This window comes from Pelobates fuscus, chromosome 3 (assembly GCF_036172605.1).
Source record: "Pelobates fuscus isolate aPelFus1 chromosome 3, aPelFus1.pri, whole genome shotgun sequence".
Lineage (NCBI taxonomy): Eukaryota > Metazoa > Chordata > Amphibia > Anura > Pelobatidae > Pelobates > Pelobates fuscus.
Window position 1 is genome coordinate 186,685,263 of NC_086319.1, and position 25,707 is coordinate 186,710,969.

General features: G+C 34.7%; 1 protein-coding gene across 2 annotated transcripts in view; it reads right to left on the reverse strand.

Annotated features, from left to right (window-relative positions):
- The window catches only part of ANO2 (anoctamin 2), a 337,896-nt gene that overhangs the window by 197,592 nt on the left and 114,597 nt on the right, over positions 1-25,707 (reverse strand). For both annotated transcript variants that reach the window (XM_063447820.1, XM_063447821.1), the window contains exons 8-12: positions 13,470-13,525; positions 12,212-12,253; positions 7,911-7,975; positions 5,585-5,719; positions 4,795-4,955 (exon numbers count right to left, since the gene is read on the reverse strand). In XM_063447820.1, coding sequence (XP_063303890.1) covers positions 4,795-4,955; positions 5,585-5,719; positions 7,911-7,975; positions 12,212-12,253; positions 13,470-13,525 — 459 coding nt within the window. The remainder of the gene's footprint in view (positions 1-4,794; positions 4,956-5,584; positions 5,720-7,910; positions 7,976-12,211; positions 12,254-13,469; positions 13,526-25,707) is intronic.

The window sequence follows — 25,707 nt, forward strand, 5'->3', positions numbered from 1 at the left end:
AACATTAGCAGGTGCAAATGGCCCTGTCTATGACATCACTTGCTGCTGCAGCCTTGCACAGGTCAGAGTATTTTGGCGGTTGCCATCTTCAAACGGTCGTATTTTAAAAACTATAAATCCTACAGTGAAGAGCTTTATATTGTGAGAATCACAAGACCCAGACCTACATTTTGATGTATAGTATGTCTCTGAGATATTAACAATGAAGGCACAGTCGCAGTTTAGAAATTGCCCTTCAAATGTGAGCTTTGCAGAGTGGAGTTTCAATGAATGTCAATGGACTGCATGAGTTGCAAACAAATGGTCATATTGTGAAAACTATCAGGACTATGGCTTAGCCGTGGACATTTTTAGTGGCAGCAGGGATAGCTGAACATTTTGATATAAGTTATGTGTAGGTGGGCCTGAAAATGAGGGAGTGGTGGCAGTTTAGAAATCATGTCCTGATTTTTCAGCTTTTGCCAGCTCCCACTCTAGCTTTGCCATTCATTCCTATGGGACAAATTTCGCCACAAGAACGACGATATTCCGAGAACTATTCGGCGAAACGTTCTACAAAGTAATAGCAATCCGATCGGGAACAATCTGCACGTTTTGGTACATTTTTGTCTATGTAGTGTAAAAACTGTGGGAGGAGTTAGGGTGGCAAATTTGGCTATAATAAGAATAATAAGAATAATAATAATAACTAGAAAAGCTACAATTTCTGGGGAAATTGTGTGAAGTGTTCTTGCCTCCATCAGTAGTCTACAACTAGAGTGGGCGGAGTAACTGTTAGTATTTATTTATATAGCACATTTAATTGCAATGTTGTTGCCCAAAGTGCTTCACAGTTACATTAAAACATACAGTTATAAAAAATTAGCAGGTGTAAAAGGCTTTGTCTATGACATCACTTGCTGCTGCAGCCTTGCACAGGTCAGAGTATTTTGGCGGTTGCCATCTTCAAATGGTTTTATTTTAAAAACTATAATTCCTACAGTGAAGAGCTTTATATTGTGAGAATCACAAGACCCAGACCTACATTTTGATGTATAGTATGTCTCTGAGATATTAACAATGAAGGTACAGTCGCAGTTTAGAAATTGCCCTTCAAATGTGAGCTTTGCAGAGTGGAGTTTCAATGAATGTCAATGGAAGGCGTGAGTTGCAAACAAATGGTCATATTGTGAAAACTATCAGGACTATGGCTTAGCCGTGGACATTTCTAGTGGCAGCAGGGATAGCTGAACGTTTTGATATAAGATTTGTGTAGGTGGGCCTGAAAATGAGGGAGTGGTGGCAGTTTAGAAATCATGTCCTGATTTTTCAGCTTTTGCCAGCTCCCACTCTAGCTTTGCCATTCATTCCTATGGGACAAATTTCGCCACAAGAACGACGATATTCCGTGAACCATTCGGCGAAACGTTCCACAAAGTAATAGCAATCCGATCGGGAACAATCTGCACAATTTGGTATATTTTTGTCTATGTAGTGTAAAAACTGTGGGAGGAGTTAGGGTGGCAAATTTGGCTATAATAAGAATAATAAGAATAATAATAATAATATATATGTGAGATAACATTAAGTGGTCTTGCTATGCAAGAACACTTAATAATATATATGTGAGATAACATTAAGTGGTCTTGCTATGCAAGAACACTTAATAATAATATATATGTGAGATAACATTAAGTGGTCTTGCTATGCAAGAACACTTAATAATAATAATAATATATATGTGAGATAACATTAAGTGGTCTTGCTATGCAAGAACACTTAATGAACTATTCAGCACCTTGCTGTATCCAAGCTGCATGGAAGTTTGGATTTTAAGGAGGTCAAGGTTTTTTTTACCCAGGATGAGATTGTGGTACAAAATAATAAAGTTATTACTAAGTGTATAAAATGTATTTTTAAAAATCACAAGAAGATTACTACAAGCACAGTCTGAAAAATACCTTGGACCAAACAGATATGAGAAAATCACAGATGCTGGAGAAATTAATTCCCAGCTTTTCTTAAATTGAGAGAAAACATGCAATTTTTGTAATTGGCGGTACATATTACATTAATTTTTTTCTCTCAGGATATAGGGAGCAGGGTTATGACATTATATTATGGCAGCCTCCATTTTAAATGTACCTTGTAATTCAACGTTGTTATCATGGCCTACGCCTCTCCACTACTTTGCCAAAAAGTGGTAAGACAGTAATGATGGGCGAAGGTTGATAGAGGCAGGCAAAAGGGACAAGGGACAAACATTAAGAGACAGAGAAACACAAATAATATAAAGAAAGACAAAAATGATGGGGTGAAAACAGAATAATGAAGAGAGGAAGAGAGAGCTGAGAGTGATACATTTTTTTATGGGTTTTTTTTAAACTGAAAATTAGGTAAAAATAAATTATAGGAAAAAAGAATATGAATACAAAAGGGAAATAAGTCTGAAGAAAATAAAAGGGTAAAGTGAAAATGAAAAGGGTCTGTGAAGTATGAATTTCCCTGCACCATCTTGTTCTAATTCATCAAAACATTATCTGATGGAATAACAAAGCATGAAACCACAAATCTATATATAATGATATCTAATAAGTCCATATCTAATATGAATTTATGGATCATTTTCTTTTTTTTTCTCAAGGCTTGTGTAATGGGAGTGCAGAGCAATTATAGATGCTTTCTCAACAAATTATTTGCTCTTCAAGAGTACAAAAAGTCACATAGAAATGCAAGAAGAACACACACACTATTAGCTGAAGTCAACTCGTTAAAGCTGGTATTGAATATTGTTCTGTTCTTGAAGCATGCACGTAAGTAATAATGAATGACAGGTTCAATGAGCTGCTGTATTTTACAAAAGCAATCCTTGCAGAGTTTACTAAGGATGGGTAGGACAGGCTGGTTCAGTTCTTTCCAGGACAATGAAGCTGTCATTCACCATGCAAAATGCTTGATATACGTAAGGTATTTTGTTACAGGCAAAGTACCACAGTATATTCTCATGTCATGCTTATAATTCAAGAAGGGCCATATGTTACAGTGGGCACGTTGTTTCAGTGTCCAAAGCAATCCCAGAGTATTCCTTTGCTCTAATGATAAGAGTTTTAAACTTGAATATTAAAATATAGCATTGTATGTAATGATGAGATTTTATATTATGAGGTTGCTCATCGGATGTTTGAAATATTATAACTACATACAAGGTTTAAAATTTACAATTTTAAGATAGGATAGACTATCTAGTACAACACTAAAGGCAAAAAATACAAGTTAAATCTGTATCAAACACTAATAAGGCTGAAAAAACACTCAAAATTCAGTGAGGGGCATGTCTTAAACAGAAAATAAAGAGAGTCAATTAATAAATGCTTAAAAATAACAAATATACGTGGAGATTTTTTTTTAAGACATATACCGTATATACTCGAGTATAAGCCGACCCGAATATAAGCCGAGGCCCCTAATTTTACCCCAAAAAACTGGGAAAACTTATTGACTCGAGTATAAGACTAGGGTGAGAAATGCAGCAGCTACTGGTAAATTTCTAAATAAAATTAGATCCTAAAAAAAATATATTAATTGAATATTTATTTACAGTGTGTGTATAATGAATGCAGTGTGTGTATGAATGCAGTGTGTGTGTATGAATGCAGTGTGAGTGTATGAATGCAGTGTGAGTGTATGAGTGCAGCGTGAGTGTATGAGTGCAGCGTGTGTATGAGTGCAGCGTGTGTGTATGAATGCAGCGTGAGTGTATGAGTGCAGCGTGAGTGTATGAGTGCAGTGAGAGTGTGTGTGAGTGTGTGAGTGTGTGAGAGTGTGAGTGTGTGAGTGTGTGAGTGTGTGAGTGTGTGAGTGTGTGAGAGTGTGAGTGTGTGAGTGTGTGAGAGTGTGAGAGTGTGAGAGTGTGAGAGTGTGAGAGTGTGAGTGTGTGAGAGTGTGAGAGTTGCAGAGCCTTGGTGGGGGGTGGTTTTTTTTTTTATTATTTACATTTTTATTATTTAAATTTTTTTGTTATTATTATTAATTATTATTTGTATTTATTTAATAATTATTATTATTATTGTATTATTTTTTTATTATTTAAATATTATTTTTTTTTATTGTTATTCATTATTTTTTTTTCGTCCCCCCTCCCTGCTTGATATATGGCAGGGAGGGGGGCTCCTTCCCTGGTGGTCCAGCATTGGTAGTTCAGTGGGGGGAGAGGGGGGCTGGCAGAGCTGTAACTTACCTGTCCTGCAGCTCCTGTCAGCTCTCTCCTCCTCCGCGCCGTCCGTGCAGCTCCCTCTGTCAGCTCACAGTGTAAGTCTCGCGAGAGCCGCGGCTCTCGCGAGACTTACACTGGGAGCTGACCGAGGTGCTGAACGGACGGCGCGGAGGAGGAGAGAGCTGACAGGAGCTGCAGGACAGGTAAGTTACAGCTCTGCCAGCCCCCACAGCCCCCAGTCTGTATTATGGCAATGCAAATTGCCATAATACAGACAATTGACTCGAGTATAAGCCGAGTTGGGGTTTTTTAGCACAAAAAATGTGCTAAAAAACTCGGCTTATACTCGAGTATATACGGTAGTTGCAAACTTGCAATGCTTACTAGACTCATAGAAGAAATCACTTATCACAGAGAATTTGATAGGAGGTTGCATGCATGCTGACCTGATTTCAACTTGTTTAATTAAATCTTTGAAACTGGGATTTCTCAGGAAACTGTGCAGTAAGCATTTTAAGGGTCAGCATTTTCTTGGCAGATGCCACAAATAAAAAAAAAATTGGAATTATAATTACACGTAATGAACATTCCCCACTACTTACCCCAAAGAGCCATAAATACAGAGAAGAAGACAGTTGCTGGGTTGTCAAAAAGGTGACTTGCACGAGCTGTCCCACAAGCTGTGCTTAGATTCCAGTAGTCACATGCCTTGTCACAGAGAGGGCACATCGTAAAGCTTTGTTCCTGGTCACACATTTCTTTACTGAAACCAAATGGGGACATTTTGTAAGATAAACTTGACTTAGACACATATTTATGACACGTTAATATGAATTGTAAAAATGAAAATCCAGCGCACTACCTCATCTACTAAACAGCTACAGTTTTATTAAAAACACCAAATCTAGGCAAAAAAGAATGGAGGTTTAGTTACATTATATGATCATACATTGCATAAACCTGCCACAACGTCAATGTACCCCAAGTTAATATGAATTTACAGAGTTCATTAACCTGTGTATGATTGATGTTGATATTTTTCAAGCAGCAATTTGGAATACATTTTTAATAACACACTGTCTTCTACGAAACACAATGTGCTATTAAAACATTCTAAACCTTGTCATACTTTGTGTATTCTGCACGAATCATAAAGTATGCTACCTTGCTTTCAAAAGACAGACAATGAGAAGCAAATGAGGATGATGGGTATAGATGTATTCCGAGAGGTTAATTTGCCTTCAGAAGAAGAAAAACTATAATTATACTGTGATTTTTATAGCTAAATTAAAAGACAAAAAAAATAATAATTAGTTAACAGCTATTTTAAAAATATTCTTCTAAATGAACACACTTATAGAGGTTAAAGAATATATCAAATTCAATTCTTACCTAGGTATATCATCCTCAATTGTGATACAGCCATATAGAAAAACTATAATTCCTACTAAAGATGCAGGAATCAGTAGCCACGTATATAAACCAAGCCATGCAAAGTATAATCCAATTTTTTCACCGAAATACTTTCTGAAAAAAATATATTGGCGTATGGAAAACTGTAATATTAATTGCGTTATAACAGGAAATAAATATTCACAGAGGAAATTTACACATTTTAGAAAATGTAGTAATGTAACATAGGTTAGTTATCAAATACAAAAAAAAACCATGTTTTGTATATTTTTTTATTATGCATCAAATACATATTTTTCTCATAATTCTGAAACAAAATCAGAAAATTATTAAAACTTGCTTGTGAACAATACACATGAGACAGTTTATTCGGGCTTCATTTCCATTAAGTTCCTTTAGATTTAAAAAAAAATAAATAAAAAAGAATCTATCTGCATATTGCTGCCATATTCAACTATTTCTTAATTAATTCTCAAAACTTAATTAAAGGACCAGTCAATTATTTTGATGCATATCTTTTTGACGTAACCCTATCAATATGCTTTTCTCTTAATTAAAGAATCAGAGGCAATACTAAAAACTGCTACCCACTAACACCTAACAGTGATTTTGAAAGGATTCTATTTTTTAAATAATAATAATAATAATAATAATAATAATAATAATAATAATAATAATGAAAATTGCTTGCAAAGATGGCCCACTAGCCCCAAAGAGAAATTAAAATCAAAATAGAAAAATGTATTCTAACTGGCTAGTGGGCTGAGACTCAACTCATCTATTTAAATGAAATTTAGACTAGCAATCATTGTGAGAGAAGTAACTTCTTGAATGTTCTATCTTTCATTAACTGTGTATCCTGATACATGATCAAGAGTCCCTGCTAAACATCTCAACTTATCTGTCATCAGAAATGTTCCAGTCGTTTTTTCCACTTCAGATGTTATCTCTGAGGCTGGAAACATCAGATAGAATTTCCTGGACAGATGTTATTGTTTCCTTGCCAGCTTCCCAAATGAATAACAATGCAAATCACTTGGTGTCTTTCCCAGCTAGGTTTAAAACTTTTATATCTGCTAAACTGGACATTTAAACGCACGGAATTGAAAGGAATTCGGTCAAAATGTTTTGTCTAGATATTTATTATAAGGTAAACTCTAAATAGGATTTTAGTTTTCTTGATTTTACTGTCTGTATGGTCAATAAATGTTTGAATTCAGTGGTTTTAAAGAAATAATAGATGATAGTCATGACAGACAGGCAGATGGACAAATAAACTGATAGAGATAGAAATGAGAAAGATAGATGTAAACAGTTTACATTATAATGACTTAAAAGCAACCATTTTGAGTGCTTTTGGACAATGCTTCACAAATACCAACAAATTTAAAGAAACACTCCAAGCACCATAGCCATTTTAGCTTGCTGTAGTGTTTATGGTGTCAGATGTGCCTTGGTGATCCCCATTGTAAGTAGTCAAACCATTTTTGAATGTTCTGACTTCTTACCTGGGACTCTCTTTTTAGCTCTAAAAAAAATTGGTTGAGAGCAATCAGGGGAAAAAATCAGTTAAATCACAAAAATAAATAAGTAATTAAAATTAAACAGAGTTCAGAACCACGAGGTAACTATATTTGTTGTCTAATTCCACTCCATCATATGTGGTAACAATTTAATTTATACTTATCTTCCAGGGCCCATATTTTGCTTTTTGCCAACAGGGTCTCCAACATTCCAATTTGTTTAGTTACATGTTGGGTCCTCTGGTGTTCTCTGTCTTGTTTATTCTTCATTTTTACAAATAAATTCCACACTATGTGCAAAGTTTCAGCTATAGTATGTGTATACGCAGAGTGCAGTTTGAGATGCATAACACTTGTTCTGCATGCCAGTATTCAGGAAAACATATTAGCTCTTCATTATCTCTATTATCTCAGGTCAGATAAGCTGTGAGGGTGACCAATGATTACTGTATTTTACTGTATTACTAGTAATTTATGTGTGCATTAGAAACGTCTATTAAATGTGTGCATTAAAAACATTGGCTATAATATTAATACAATTACATTTCTTTGTGGTTTTCATGAAAGATATATTGAAATAATTAGATAGATAGATAGATAGATAGATAGATATAGATAGATAGATAGATAGATAGATAGATAGATAGATAGATAAGCATGATACTTTTACAATATATCCATGTATGTTTATTTGTGTAGAAACATATAAGTGAAAAGGTATCAAAATTAAGATCATTTATAGATACATGTTTATTTATGTATTAGTAGTAGTATCATATTACCTTATGAGATCGACAGGTTGATATTTGTAAAATGCTCCGTATCTTGCCCATTCCCTATGTAACAACTGAATTGCAAAAAAAAAGGGCATATTAAAAAACACAACACTTACATATGTAATAATATTTAAGTTCTACGCTACTAGCCAGGCTTTAAAAGTTCCTAGCCATTGCAAGTTTCAAAGTTCCATGTCAAGGGTTGAATTTCTACTCACCAGTGTTATAATTTCACTGAACAATGGCCAGTGGCGAGAGGAAATTTTGAGCTCTGGAATATTGTATGTGCTAGTTTTTATTTTAATAATGGAATGAAGAAACATTTTATATATGTTCTTAATGCAGTGATAAAGTAAAACAAAATTATATCTATTAGGATAAAAAGTCAGCAAAAATTGCACATATCATAACATCTATAATACAAGTTTGAGGGACAGCCTCAATTTTGGGGAGCAGATGTTTTTGCAACCTTATAAACTGAAAAGGTGTTTTTCTGAGAAAGGGCACTGTTTATACACCTGCATTTCAAATGCCAGTATTTCACAAATAGAAAATGTATGTGTACTTACTGTACACATTATGCATTATGCTCAAATCCAGTCATTGTTTGATCCTGTTGCCATTTTTAGGAAGCTGTATTTCTAATAATGCCTCAGAAGGATATTAGTCAATTTCTACTCATCTATTCTGCCACACATATTTTGCAATTATTTTTGACCCAGGTGAACTATTTCAAAATAAGGGCATACATACAGTGTCTAAAACATTTCTTCCCATTAATATGACACATTAATATTACAGTAAGGCTTAAAAGAAAACAATTACTATTCAAAATGTCGTTAACTTACGTAATTTAACTTGTCATGTATTTTTGAACAGCAATCTTTACCGATTACTGCAATTTTATTATTTATTTATGTGTTAGCTATGAATCCCACGTTTCTTTTCTTTTTATAAAAAGTGTTGTGAATGGGTTAATAGAAAAAGTGTGTGTATGTGTGTGTGAGTACATAATGAATGTAAGTTAAATTGCAAACATATAAATAAAGGATAGCCTTACACAAATAAATGGTCCCCCATATTTTTTCCCCCAATCTGATTGGTGCTTTTCAGGAAATTAAACCCTGAAACTATTATGAAGATAGAAAACAGATGAATGCATGAGAAATGGCATAACAGGTTCTATGGCCATTCAGACATGTGTGAATAATCAGTACAATATTTCTGGAAAGAACCTTTTATGTTTTTAACACTTAACACTTCATAAAAGACCCTAACAGGCAGGATAAAAGGAAAACAGCCCAGAAAACTACACCTCGTGGTGGGAATATTTTTCCAGACATTAATATTTTAGATGCACTTTGCAATTATGCCTCTATTCCTTTTAACAATTATTTTAGCAAGCTACCTAAAAAAGAACACTCGGGTAGCTCTTTAAAAAAAAATAAGTAAAACGAATAAAAAATTGTTAGGGGTACTACAAGCACATATTTATTTAAAAAAGGGGTACATAATAAAATTATATTTGTCAAATGCTGTTATAAGCATCTTGTCTTATTTCTAAGCTGGCATCAGCTGTCAAGATGATATCAGCTCTTACTGATAAAAAAGAGCACTCAGCAGTTACAAAGTTATGTACCAAAAAAAGTGTTCTGTGTACCTTTCTTCAAAACAACTGCTGTTAACAAGAGACGTTACAGTGTGTATGAATGTGAATATATTCATTAATACAAAATGTAGATTTAGGAACAGTGCACACACACAAACACACACACACAAAAAAAAATGCAGTTTACATTTTATAAGGCTACTTAAAAGTCATCTATCTTGGCAAACAAATGTGGAGATTACGTTCCACCATATGGCCATATTCTATTAAACCTACCACTATGTCACAGTACCCCATAGCGGTTATCTCCCATGTTAAAATGAGTGTAGGAACCACCGATATTGTAGGAACCTGTGATATGGTGGTGAGCTATACACAATATGGCCATATGGTGGAACTAAATCCCCATATTTGTTTGCCCAGATAGGCGATTTTAAGTAGCCTTGTAAAATTTAAAACTGTATTTGTTTTGTGTGTGTGCGCTGTTCCTTAATTTGTAGTTTGTATATATTTTGGTCTTTATGGCAACACCACTACTTAAAGATGCTCTGGCTTGTTAAAGATGCTCTGGCTACTTAAAGATGTTCTGGCTGCGCCCCCATTTCCTCTTTTTATACTATATTAATTATGATGTGAAGTCTTATAATGAATTCTCTTTTACATGGCACTAGAATTATTAGTATTTAACCCACTTTCCCATATACTAGTTGATAATTTAACACTTCATCGTGCTGATGACTTAATTCTCAACATCAGTTGATGTAATGCCAGATGGTCCGAGACAGCCTGCACATTTTACTACCAACTAAGAGTATGAGTCCTGCGTGCTGCCCTATTTCAGAAGCAGCAATATCACGCTGTTTTCAACATGGTGTCGCTTACAATATTGGAAACTGTGCAGTTTACTCAGGAGCAATTTTTTAAATGAACCTCTAAAGAAATCATAAACTCATACTAAAGATCTGTTTCTTTTTTTTCTTCAATCTACTTATATCCCTCAATAATACTTTAATACTATGTTTTAATGAGGCAGACTAAGTGCATGTATGATTTTTGCATTTATAATTTTCATGAGTAAGGCCATCTTAAGTCTATAAAAGTGGAGAGTCTCACTAGGCCCCACTGTATCTTTTTAGTTCCGTAGTTCATTAACTCAGGGGCTTTATTCTGATTTGACATGGATCATGCTGTTTGCATGATGCAGTTAGAATGATACATTTTATTAACTACACCTGGGTTTCATCTTTACATCACTTCACTATAAAACCACATCCTAATATAAAGGTTCATGGCTTAGAGGAACATTCTGGACAACATAATAATTTCATCTCAATTAATTTGGTTTGGTGTCTGAAGGTCCTGTATGCTGTCTTACCTGCTGTTAAACCACTTATGAACAGTTTAACCCCAAAGCAGTCAAAACAATACCCATCCTCCAGGCCCCTGTGTTTTCTCCTGCAGCCCAAACTTAAATGTGGAAGCATTGGATTGGGAATTGGTGATAGGTTGAAAGCATCAGTGTAAAATACATGAAAATGGTTAAAGTCCAATGCTTCTGCATTAAACCTAAGGCCAATGAAGGTGCCATGGAGGCTCCATGTGGACCACTTTAGGAAAAACCCTTTTATGAAAAGCCCATTTACATTCCGAATAACTATGTTTATTCCAGTGCCTAAAAAGTTCCCTGCTGCACCCCATACTATAAACTCATCACATTTGCATAGAGAAGCATTGTAAACCTAAGGTGGGTGCATGGCGATTTACCAATTAATTTAATGTTTTTAAGCACTATTCATAATGCTGTTTAGACTTTTACAGGTGCTCATACCCAATCTATGTCAGCATGTTAACTATGCTGACATCACTAACTCTGGGATGAGTTAGTATAAGAACCATGAAGTATACTTCTCAGTTCTCTCATTCGGAGGGCTTGGAGGCATGTGCTTTCATGTTTTAATACATGAATCAGGGGAGAACTGGAGGCTGGCAGAAGCTGGGGGGAGGGAGAGGAAACAGGGGGGAAGCAGAATTATGGCACTATAGCAACTTTAATTAGATAAAATTGTTATAGTGCCTACATTTTCACTCTACGTCTGCCTGCAGCAATTTTCTGCTAACATCGCAATTATGTGATATTTGGTAAGACATATTGAGTGAATGTACAAAGTGTATCGACAAAGATCTTTACAACAGTTGGGCAGCAGCAACATTTACACTTTTTTCTTTATCAAAATTGGCAAACTTTTAAATCCAAGTTCAATGTCATATTAAATTGTATGTAACAGAAATAATATATTTATTACATATTTGATTAGACCACACCAGGAGTGGCATGCACTGACAAAGCATAAACCAAATTGACTGCCAAAATCATAAAACATTCAATACACATAAAGAGTTTATTCAATAAACTCCAGTCTGTAGTAAACTGAATTATAACATTTTGTAAAATATAACTGATAATAATGTCATATTGGGTTACAGTCATGCTTTGATTATTTTTGCTTAAATTTAGCAAATTGGTTTTCCATTCACTACAATGTGGAGTCTAGTGAACAGATAGGTGGAAATACAAATCGTGCTTGTTTATGTGATCAGATTATTACTCAAAGACACAAAAAACTATTATCTTTCATTCTTTCTCCTCTTCCTACTAAAACTTAAATGTTTATATATAATTAGTTAGCTCTATGCTTACCACTCTGTCATTAATTTCACCATTCTTGTATTCATGATCACCCTGAAAATACAGTATCTGTATCATGAGAATGTTACATACATACATTATTTTATCTTTTTAAAATGAAATTCTGAAAAAAGAGCAAATACAGAACACTTCATAAAAAATGTCTTACAAATTTCATAAACAATGTACAAAATGTGCTCTGCCATCAGCCTTTTTGATGCATGCAAGTACAAAAAAACCAAATGAACATTACTATGGTTACAATCTTAGGACGATAAGTTGGATTTTTATACTATATACCATGTCATGTACAGATTGCACATTGTTTTGAAATTGATCGTAAAAAAAGATTTAATAAAATGTCTGTGTGCAAAGATACATTGTGAGTGAAAATGTGCGTGCAACCCTCTGTCCAAGAAGGATAATACTTTGGTGATTACTATCTTTTTACCTACATATATTCATCTACGCACACCTCTTTTGTTTTATTGTATTTAAAGGGACATGCAAGGCTGTAAGTCACCCTCATTTGAAAAGCATTCTGTTAATGATACATTAAAAATAAATGTAAAAAATAGAATATTTTATATTTGAATTTAGACATTGTAAATTCAGGATCTATCAGTTGTAGGTTATTTTCCCACCTGCTAATGTGATTCCTACAACCAGCATCAAATTAAAGGTAGACATAATTTATCTGCCCATTGGAGTAGTCTGGGTCTCAACTCCCACTACTCTTAACCCTGCAAGTGTAATTATTGCAGTTTTTTATAAATTGCAATAATTACCTTGCAGGGTTAACTCCACCTCTAGTGACTATCTACTAGATAATCAATGACTTCAGCTGTCAGCTAAGGCAGTGCATTTACTATGATTAGGTTCTCACAATGATCATTCAGCATGGGGCATTATCTCCTAAATGGTACATTGTTAGCTTTAGGGTTAAGTTAGCTAACAATATGATTAGTTATGGTTAGCTAGTGTTAACTAGGGCTAGGGTTAGATACGGTTAGAAATAACAACAAAGATTCACATTAGTCAGCATGGTGACACTGATAAGGTGACTTTACCAAATAAAGTTTTTGAGGACGATAAATTTTTCAAGATTTCTTTTTATAGGTAAATGATCAATGACTTTCTGTTCATGGGGAATTTCAAAACTAAGTTCATGTAGAGCCTCTGCAAGGATAGTTTTTGTGAATCTACAGTCTGAAACATTATAATCTGTGTGTAAACATAATTTCAATATTCTAAAAGTAATGTATCTTACGTCATGAAGAGGATATGCGGATTCATAGACATTGTTTGCTATCAACGTGGTAATACCTTGGGGAAACACAAATATGGATACATATATTAGACATTACAACATACAATTGTTGATAGAACAGTTTATACTAATGTGTCATTATCCACCGCTTACCTCTAAAAATAATTTCCCCTCTTTAGTAACAATTTAAAAAAATAATGTGAATTGTTAAACTGGAAAGAGTGTTTTTTTTTCAACCTTATATTGCTATGTAGCTACACAGAACCTTTTATGAAACATGACAGTTCCTGCTTAGTTTGCCTAGTAATGTGTCTAAGGGTAAACACACCTCTGTATTGTAAAATTCTAATTAATGTTTGGAGCGCTCTGCTAGTTTAGATTTAATGCAATTTAGAGCTGGTATGAATTATTTTTTAAAGGCATCATGTCCTGAAGAAGCCAGGCAGACCGTAGAAACGCGTTGACGTCATTGAAGGGGTGGAGACTACAGGAGTTCAGGAAAAAACACGCTGATATCGGTCGTACTGCACTGAAGCCGGGCTAATTCATTCCGGATGTTACAGCTACCTAGAACCAGTGTCTCCAGCTCCAACACCTGATATATCTTGACAAAGTTGGGCAGTGAGTAACGGCGTATGTTATCTCTTGTAAGAGATAGTTTGTTCACTTTTATAAAATCACAGAATTTTAAATAAATTTGCTTGCACTTTACAATTGAGCCTTTTCACTATCAACTTATATTATATTATCCCATAAATATACCCTAATATTTTGGGTATATTTATGGGAATCTTGGTATATTAATACATGATGTTAGAGCATTTCTCTATTTAAAACAATCTGCACTATTATGTGTATTTATCAATTTTCTCCATATGTGCTGTGAGATATGTTATCCTAAGGCCATCTGAATACTGAATACTATCACTACAACATTTTGTAATTTCTCACAATCTATACTTGGTCCTGGGTTTATCACCTAAATGCCAATTTTGCAATACACTGCTCTACTCTTATTTACATTTCTTACACCCATGTATTGTGATGGGCTGGGTTCAAAGAATTCATGTTTCTACAATTCATCTTTGTGACAAACTCCCCTTTTTGCATGAGTTTGCCACGAGCTCCTGTAGGAGCCTGCTTGCCAGCCTCATGCCCACAGACTATGGACCCTGTGAAATATAATGTTAAAGTCCCAGTTTGTGCAATTGGGATTATATTCAGTTACTAGACAATTGCACAAACCAGAGACCACCCTGGAGCTTGTTAACACCTATTAAAAACTTGTTTCTCGCTGCAGTGTTCTATTTGTGCATGCAGGTGACCGCAATTCCTATAGACAACCACGAGGTGGCAGCCATCTTGTTCGCATGAACGCAGGCCGCGGTGTTTGGGCATGAATCTCATGGAACTAAAAAAAAAAAAAAGAAACTCGCCTGCGTTTGGTTCTATACAACTTAGAACGACACTGTTCGGTGAAATCATTCATCTGGATGAGGGAAACAAGCTCTGTTAGGTAGTTGGTTCATTCTCAGACTACCAAACTAGACCGACAGCAAGCCCTGATTCTCTGGAACTGTTTTGGGCATGGGACCATGCCTGCGGTCGGTCAAATAAATGACTTCCAGGAAATTTGTGAACCCCTGAACTGATCTGGGTGATTTTTGGATATGTTTTGGATATGTCACCCAGATCAGGGCTATCTAGGGGACTTTTGTGGGGTTTTATGTATTTTTAGGGTACTTTTGGGGTGTTTTGAAAAAGTATGTTTTTTCTGTGCTTGGAAATAATTGGATGAGAATTAGTACAATTCCTGATCCAATTATCTCCCAGGCAGAGGGGAGGGATTGTATGTTTGTATATGGGAGGGTCATGCATTTAAACACTGTTGTCATTGGTCTGTGACGTTATACTGTAGTTCCCCACAAGGTCCATGTGGGAGTACCCCTTGCATGGGGACTTGCATAAATGGCCACTTGTGGCTGACATTAAAGCGTTCCAGCTTGCACTCCAAAACTGTGTGTCATCCTGTTATTAGAGGGAAGGAAGATTTAACCCCTGTGTCTGCTGTTCCAGCTTGCAGGGGATTCAACGGGGAAAGTCCTTGTAAGGACTAGAGCTCCCAGGACTGAGTGTCGTCTAGTGCCCGGGGGTGTCTAGAGCGAATTTCCAGGGCCCCAGTCAAGCCATGGTGACTGTGGGCAGAAGTGCTGCAGTTTGTCCCCTGTTCCAGTGGTCCTTGGCAGAGGTACCCAGCCAGGGGTACAGGGAGCTCTGTTAAAACCTTGAATTTTCTACTTGATGTGCAAATGAGCACAGACAGGCTTTGTGCTATAAACTTCATTTCTGCAATTAACCCTGCATAATGGAGAACACAGCTTTTAAAACCAAATCATGGGTTGCAGGGGCGTATTTGCCGCGAGGCAAACAAGGCATTTGCCTTGGGCGGCATTTTCCAGGGGGCGGCCTAGGGCAGCACAAAACCAGGATACACCCCTGATGGGTTGCGATCCAAAAAGTCCAATGACTACAAACCAAACCATGGACTACACATCATCGACTGTTTGGGTCTGATCAGCATGGCGCTGGTACAGGTCTAGAAGGTGAAGCCTTTATGTAAGCATGTGGTGACACCAAACACTATAAAACCGCCTTACAGATTGAAAGAAATTAAAAATGTATCATTGTGTATCACCAGCATATGTCAAGTCAGACCATTGGAAAAGTCCATCTTGGACACAGTAATTCCAAGAAATCACATTTCTGAGAGCTTTGAAATTACTGTGTGTACAATATATTTTATAGTGTTAACGGAATAAAATCATCTATTTATTAGATCAGACAAATGTTTCCAGTAAGACAATACCAAAAATACTAAAAAGTCTAGTAGCCATTAGTGACCATCAGCCACATTAAGATAACGTAAAAACGAACCAATGAAAAAACACGAGAGGTGGCGCTGTTTACTGCCCAGAGCTATCACCTATCTATGTCTATAGAAGTCTATGAATAAAAATTAAATTAATCTCTGAAGCATCATAAAAAAAACACCATGAAGCTCAGTATTAAATTTTTTTAACCATAACTATAGAAATGGTCCAAACAGACAAGTATCCAAAGCTGCTGGGGAGCCCATGTGCTGCTCCTTCAGCAGAAAAGGTTTAATCTGGAATGGATCAGATTTAATCTATAAGATCTATTTGAACATTTCTTCACTGGAGTTGGCAGTAGGTGAATGGAACACCATATAGCAAGTCATTAAAGTCTTGAACATGGATATCAGAATTGTTGTGGTGGGACGAAAGTATGAAAGAATTGTCCACACTGTTAAAGTCATCTGTGCCACTATCGGGCTAGTGTTTTACAGAATACAAGAATACAGGAATACACTGCTGTGTATAACAAACTTGCAAGTGTAGTGTCAGTTTGGATAAAAAGAAGAAAATAAGCTTGATCCAGTACAGTGTTATTCCAATATGCAAGCTCTTGTGGTGGCTGCTAGACTGTCCCCATATTTCTCATTTTGTGGAATGGTCTCAGCTTATTGTGATGTAAATGAATTATCTTATCTAAGGAAAAATATGCAAATTAAAGGAGGTGTGCAATAGGAATGATAAATATGCTGTGGCACAGTATAATTGATGATGGTTGTATTGAACAATGTAAAAAATATATAAACAGGTTTTACTATTATACAGTTATACTGAAAATGTAACAAAAAGAGTGTATTTATAGTAGGACGTTAGGAAAGTAATGGCTCACGGGATATTTATATACTTTGTAGAGATATTTAACCATCTTTAGTGATCTTTTGACCTCGGTTAACTTTTCATCCTACTGACTTTTCCATTATACACTGGCTACTCTTTGTTGAAATTAAAACTTCAATTATTCTAATGCTGGTAAGGTTCTATAGTAAGGTCAGTAATGACATGGAATTCAACACCAAATGAATTTCTGTTTTCTGATACTGTAAATATGGTCAGGAAAGGGTTAGACACCTTTTCAGCACCGACATTTATACAGCGCTATAATTAATTAATTGAAATAAAACACTGGCAAGATGGTTAGCGAAAAAAAAATCTTACTGCGCCTTCTGAGGTCATGTCAGACAAGTTTCTTAACCTAATATAACAGCAATTAGATTGCTTTGAGTAAGGGTTTTAGACTAGTTTATGGATTAGTTGATCAAAAACCATTACTCTTTTAATGTTAGAAAAAATATATACTTACTTTCTTTAAAACACACAATTCCATTCATCATCTCTGGTAGTATTGGAATCTACTTCCATAAATCAGGCCATGTTAATAATTATATTTTGTGAGTTAGACACACAATTATTAGGTGTAATTGCCAGTAAAAATAAAAGTAGAAATGATTATGGAAAGAACTCACATACTGATTTAGTAAATTTACCTGCATTTATATTTTCATAATATTGTGTCAGCAGAAAAAGAACTGTACTAGGTCCAAGTACAATGAAACGTTGGAAAGTTCAATATGTGGGTCATAAAATGCTAGACCAAATATCCACAGAAAAAAAATGTTTTTATTAGTTGACACATTTAGACATCTGTGCATTTTTTTTCTATTCCTGATCAGGTGGGCTTCAGATAGATAGATAGATAGATCAACCAATCTGAAGCTCTAAGATAGATGTTCTATTACTAATTCATGGTGTGTGGTATATATGCATTAAAATTATGATGGGTACTATTTTGTTCCAATTTTATAAGGCTACAGCACCTTGCATAAGTATTATTGAAAATTCAAAATGTTATAATGTAGAGGGCTATAATTATTTTTTATTGTTTTGTGTATTTATTGTTTACCACTTATTATAACTAACTATTTGAAGGGGCAAAACGTTTTCATTGTGTGCATTTAAAAAAAACAAAAAAAAAAACAGATGTGTTGATTGCCTAATCATTCATTTCCATTGCTGTGAAATCCATAAAGTAGGACAAATGCAGCTAATTTCCTTTAGGTAATAATAAAATGCAAATGTTATAATAATAATAATAATAATAATAATAATAATAATAATAATAAGAAGAAGAAGAATGCAATAATAATACCAGAATTTGTAATCTACCTGTATGTACTTTAGAAAAACCCATGACCTCCAAATGAATACAATAACTTTGGATGGTCCCAGACTTTTTTTTTTTTTTTTTTTAAACATTTTTTAATTTCTCTTTATTTTTCCACAGTTTTTTTTTATATTCCATTTCATGTATCCAAAAAATGTAAAAATGTAATACTTATATACATAGGAATACAGACAAATACAAAAAGATATACAAAAATATATATGCATACAAACATACAGACATTGATACACCCACTCGAAGGGACAATTAATTCATTTCTCTTGTTGGTCTATAGCCCATCTACTCTCTCTCTATTTTCTATGTATACCAAAACTATTGTTGTCTCTGTTCTTCCCTCGAGCCACATTCATACCACTGAGACAGTAAAAAATGTATTCTATAATATTTATACTATTTCTGCTTTTCTCTTCACTCCCTCTTATATTATACTGTATATGTTTTACATTATACATTTTGAAGCCTTTCCACGATTTTTTGCCATTTATTCACTTTTGTCAGTCCATGGGAGTTGTTTTTAGTAATTCCCAATTCCTTTTTATATTGATATATTGTTTGATTTTTTATGTTTCGTTCCACTCTAATGTCTTATTACTTTTCCAGTTTCTAGCTAGAACCATCTTTGTGGCCATCAGAATATGTGTTAACAGCATGCTTTTTGCACTAGGCATGCTAGGCCAACCCTGATGTAAAAGAAAACTCTGTGGAGTGAAAGGTATATTTACTTCACATATTGCATTTATCTGGTCTTTAATATACTTCCATACTTTTTTAAGCAGCTCACAATGCCACCATATATGGAGGTAATCCCCTTTTCCTATTTCGCACCTCCAGCATTTATTTTGCCTATCTTTGTATATTTTAGCAAGTTTTTCTGGGACCAGGTACCACCTATTTACTAATTCATAGAAATTATCAACAATATTTAAACAATGTACCGTTTTATTAACATTTACTATAGGCAAAATCTTAATTTATAATTTCTATATTAAGATCTTTTTCCCATCGAATTTTATAATTCCAACTGTAATTCTTCTTTAGCTCTTTTACTACTTCAAAACATGTAGATATCTGACCTTTCTGCTTGTAGTTAATAATGATATTTGATATTTCTTAAGCTTTTATTACTCTCTTCTAAATTAAATTCCAAATATTTCCCCAGAAAATATTTAATTCTCAGGTATGTGAAGATCTCTTTACTTTGAAGTCCATACTCTTCCTGTATCTAGTTCAAGGACTTAATTTCAGTTTTTGATATAAAATCATTAATAGTCTGGATTCCAGCATGCGGCCATTTACTAATATTTATATCTTCAATATTTCCTGAGATCACATTGATTGGCAGAAAATGAAACAATCTATTTTCTATCTTATAATATTTTTTAAATCTATGCCAGACTTTCAGAATATTACCAATAACCAGCGAGTTTTCTGAGACCTCTTTAGTATTTCCATTTTTTTTTATTGTCAAAATATTATTGAAAGACTGTCTGCTCCCACCATTTCTTACTCTATCTGATACCAGGCTTCTTCTTTTTCATCCTTACTTTGAGTAATAATGGCATGTGCCAGCATGCAGGCATTGTGGTATTCTATTGTATTTGGAGCTGCTAGTCCCCCTTCTTTTTTTTGTCTTTGGTAATTTTATTTATATTTACTCTGGGTGTTTTCCCTTTTCCAATGAATTCAGAAAAAGTTGCCTATATCATTTTTAACCATGCTGAAGGAACTTGTACCGGTATCATTCTAAAAATATAATTCCACTTGGGCAGGATCTGTGATTGTATATATTTGTCCCATCCAGGATATCTCCTTATACTCCCATTCTTTTAACATTTTATTTGTAGATTTTATAAGTGGAAGAAAATTAGCCTCTATTATTTTATTAGGATTTTTTGGAATTTTGATACCCAAAAATGTATGTTCTTTACCCAAGTGAAATTATATGTTGTTCTAATAAAATTCCTGTCCTCTATATCAATCTGTCTTGTCATTATAATGGTCTTATTTATATTTAATTTATAATTTGAATATTCACTATAATGTCCTATTACTTTAATCAATTCCGGCAGGGATGTCCTTGGTCTCTGTAAAGTGACCAAGACATCGTCCACATATAGATTAATTTTATGTTATGAAACCAACAAACTTTTTTGTTATTCCTTATATCTGCAGCTAAAGGTTCTATTGTTAAAATGTATAATAGGGGGGACAGAGGACAGCCCTTTCTAGTACCATTGGTTATAGTGAACCGTTCTGCATCTGCACCTGGCCCTACTGTCCTAGCTGAGGGCACCGTATAAAGCGCCATTATTGTATCATGTACAGCTCCTACCAAACCATATGCCGTCAAGGTATTACTCAAAAAATCCCATCTGACCCTGTCAAAGGCTTTCTCTGCATCCAGTGACAGGGTCAGAAGGGAAACATCCAGCCGTTTTGCTGCATCACATACGTCCAGAACTCGTCTAAGGCCTCCTGCTGCTATTCCTGGGATAAATCCAACCTGATCTTTTTGTATTAAATTGGAAATACATAATTTGAGTTGATCCGCTAAAATCTTAGCATAGATCTTAACTTCTCCATTAAGAAGGGAGATAGGACGATAATTTGCTAATATTTCTGGATTTTTATCAGGTTTCAGAATCGGAACAATATTTGCTTGAAGCATCTCCTTGAGAAAAATATGATAGGCAATAATCTCATTAAATATCCTAGAGAGACGTTCGGACAGTACATCTCTGAATATCTTGTAAAATGTATTTGTGTATCCATCTGGTCCAGGGGCTTTATTAATCTTAAGCTTGTTTATTGCTGCTTTTATATCATCTTGAGTTATAGGTGTGTTGATAGCCTTGAGTTGGTCTCTAGATATTTTTGGCATTTTTTTTTTATTTACAACGTATTCCATTGCAGGTGTTTTTTTTTTTTTTTAGCTATTTCAAAATTATATAATTGCCTATAGAATTCATTAAAGGCTGTACCAATTTTCATTGGGCTCATACATGTTTCGGCCTCAGTCCTAATTTTATAAATCCTCTTCATTTGTTTTTTATTTTTCAATTTATTTGTGAGCACCTTATCTGTTCTTACTCTTATAATACCAGTTTATCTTTAAATATTGTAAGTTCCTATTTTTCTCCTCAATCAGTAATTTGTTTATGTTATCTTGAATTATAATATTTTTATACTTTTCTCCTTAGTTGATAAGATTTTATTTTCTTTAGATAGTTTATAAAAATCTATATACGAGAGAGATTTCCCCGTTTTTTTTTTTTCAATTGCACCCAATTTAATTAGATATCCTCGTATAACACATTTATATGCGCTCCATACTAAAGGGAGAGATACTTCTCTTCCTTGATTTTCTTAAAAAAAAAATTCCGCCATCCCTGTCATATATTCTCTATTTTCTTTTTTAAGGAGGATGTTAACATTTAATCTCCATGCTGTTCTTTTTACGCTTTTATTTTCCGGTAGGAGTTCCAAGATTATAGCATTATTATCTGACCAGGTAACTTCATGTATCAACACTTTATTAATGCTATTGGCCAAAATCTAATTTCGCAAAAATACATCTATTCTTGAATAAGAGAAATATGTTCTAGAAAAACATGTATAATACTAAAAAAATGGCTGAGAACTGAGTGATGTCTTTTTCAGATCTTATACAGTTTAACAAAATGTATCCAGATAGCTCTTATTTGTGCAAATATGAATGGCTGATGAAGGTGCATCACTCAGGCACCGAAACGCGCGTCGGGTTGAGGGTTTATTCCTTCACTTTCACTTTTTATCACTTATAGGGCACTTTATCACTATGTGCAGGTAACCAACACTCTAAATTCTCTTTTACACTTCTAATACGTCTCAGACTTGGACCATACCGGATTGCATTAAAGTCCAGAGTCTGAGTATAGTAGATGTACCGAAGAGACCCCAGGACAGGAGGTTAGCCATTAGGCTTGATTTATTCTTTATCCGTTTATGACCATTTATTTTTAAAACTTATTTTACCTATATTACTTCATCATTTACTCCTTATATTATTTTTCCAGCCGATACTCGTGTTTCTGGATCTTCTATCCAGTAGCTTGAGGATCTTTCTGTCCTTCTTTTAGAGGTTTTTAATCTAAGCTAGCATCTAGAATTCAATTAAAATCTCCCGCTTCAAGTACCTTTCCTTATCTTATACTTTATCTAATAGGTTTGATAAATATCCATTCAAAGGGTTATTAGGCGCATATACGTTGACTAATGTATAGATTTTAGCATGAATCTCAATTATTAATATAATGACTCTTGCTTAGAGATGTCCCGAACAGTTCACCGGGAACTGTTCGCCAGCGAACATAGCTTGTTCGGGGTCGCCGCGTCGGTCGAACATATGCGATGTTCGGTCTGCCCCTATTCGTCATGGAGGTGGGAGGGTCTGGGAGGGAGGGTCTGCTGCTGATAGGCTGGAATGTGTCTTCTGACTGTGAGGCACAGGGTCAAAGTTTACTCAATGATGACGAATAGGGGGCGGACCGAACAGCGCATATGTTCGCCCGCCGCGGCGACCACGAACAAGCTATGTTCGCCGGCGAATAGTTCCCGGCAAACTGTTCGGGACATCTCTACTCTTGCTTCATCATCTACCTCTTGATATTTAATTTTAACTTCTATATCATCACTTATAAAAATGGCCACTCCTCTTTTTCACTCCTTTTCTAATGTCGCATATACCGCTATTGGAAAACTCTTTGGAATAAATCTTAGACTATCTGCTCTTCTCCAATATGTTTCTTGTAAGAAGATGGTCTGAGCTTTTTCTTTCTTAATATAATCAAATAGAATAGCTTGCTTGCAAGGGGAATTTAATCCCTGAGTATTTAACAATATAATTTTACCATTTTCAAATTGCAGTTGCTTTTTCTTCACTATTGTCTTCCTTGTCTCAGTGCCATACTAACTACAACATACATACTAAATCTCCTCATAAAAGAGGAGCATTCATTCATTTGTCCCTGAGACACATTCTTAGAGTACAAATCCCGTGTATAAAAACCCTAATATGGGATCTCATCCATATCTGGATACGTCCTTTTAAAAAGGGGGGGGGGGGGAGACACGAGCTATGATACCCCCATGCTCAATATTCTCTTTATCTTTCCCATTTATCTAATCCTTATATCATAAATGAATCGGTGCAGAAAGATACAAAACAGAAAATTGGGAAAGGTCCGAGACTAAAGAGCCAAATGGAAATAATTTTCTTATATAGGCTATTATTTATAACTGTTTCTCATTTAAGATTCCTTTTACGGACCAAGCTATATTATCAAATCTCAACCGACCTATCTTTATTCTATTTCTGAACTTATTTATTTATCCCAATATCCCCTTATTTACTTGTGATAATATTACTAAGTAAGTTACCCATCCAATTATATCCTAAAGTTTTTTAACCTATTGTTTAATTCCCTATAGTGTATCTGACCTAAGTCCTACCAGTCAATGTGTTCCTATTTTTAAGTATTTGACTCCTCTGTGATGCTTTAATCTGACTGGTGTCTTAAGTATTTTCTCCTTTGTAGTGCTTTGGTCTGACTGATATCTTAAGGTGCTCATAATATATTATTTGTGCCCCGATTTGCCAATATTGCCCAACCCTCTACTCCTCCTCTCACCCTCTTCTTAAACTTAATTTGCGTTAAATCAATCCTATTCTTCTGTTAATCAATCTAATTATTCTTTCCAAAAACCAACTATATTTGTGCATATCCCTCTAAATACTATTGTGCCTTAGTATAACTTGAATCTTTTTCCATCCTCTACCTTTTTCCAAGTTTTTCTGTTTCTTCCCTAGTTCCACTGTATTAATTTAAATATATTAAATATGATCAATTTACTATATTATTAAGGAAGTTAAAACCTATTGTTCCATCCTGTTCCCAGACCCTTATTCATTCTGCATGCATGTAATACCTTTATGATACCTTTCCCACTCTATTTGTACTTCTTACTTAATTTACTTTTATAACCCCATCTTATATTTCAATATAGATTCCTCCTTATCTTCCACTCTGCACCCTATTTTCCAACCATTTTGTTACTTTCTCAAGTGAGTCAAAATGTTCAGTAATCCCATCATACGTTACTATAAGTTTGGTTGGAAAACCCCACGATATTTTATATTTTTCCTTAGGCGTACTGTAGCCGGCATATACTGTTTTCTAGCTTTTCTCTTGTTTGGAAGGACAGATCTGGAAACACTTTTATAACCTTATATTTCCCCTCTTCTGCTCCTTCCTGCCTTGCAGCTCTTAAAATGTTCTATCTGACAGGAGACAGGAGCAATGACAGGAGATGAATATGTCTCTTGGTATCTCTTCAGGTAAGCTTGTCGGTTTAAATGTTCGATGGAATCTTTCAAGAAAGTCCACTTTATCATCAATGCTGATTTTAAGAGCTTTACATTTTTTTTTAAAAGATACATTTCCATTTTATCTTGGGTAATAGATTCTGGAATATTCCTTATTCTCAGATTATTTCTTCTACCTCTGTCTTCTATATCTGTAATTCTTTCTTCTAGCTCCAATATCTTTCTTTGTTGTTTTTCTGTTATGTCCTTCTGTGTTGCTGCTAAAAATTCTATATTTTCTATTTTTTGTTCATTTATTTTAACTCTTTGTCCAATCTCCATTAGATCTTTTTTCAAGGCAGCATAATGACTCTGCACTTCTTGCTTCATCAGTTCCTGCTGCAGCACCAGATAGTTTCTTAAATATTCAGGGGTTACCATTTGTTGTTCTTCTAGATTCTCTTTTTCTATACTTTCATTTATATCTCCCTTTTCTTTAATTAGTGCAGCTTTATTTGGAATGATTAACTGTGAGTTTTCTGTGATGCTTTTATCTGCCAGTGGGGTAAAAAAATTGAAAGTCTCTTATCTTGCTTGTCTTTCTTTTCCCTTTCTTTTTTTGAAATAGACTTTTGATCCTGTTTTTGCTCAGCAGGTTTTCTGGATGCCATTTTTAAGAGACTTTTTTTTTCTATTCCCTTTACACTTGGTTTGATACCTTATTGTGCTTTACATCTGGAGTAGGTTTAGTAGAATAGTTTATTTGTCTTATTTATGATT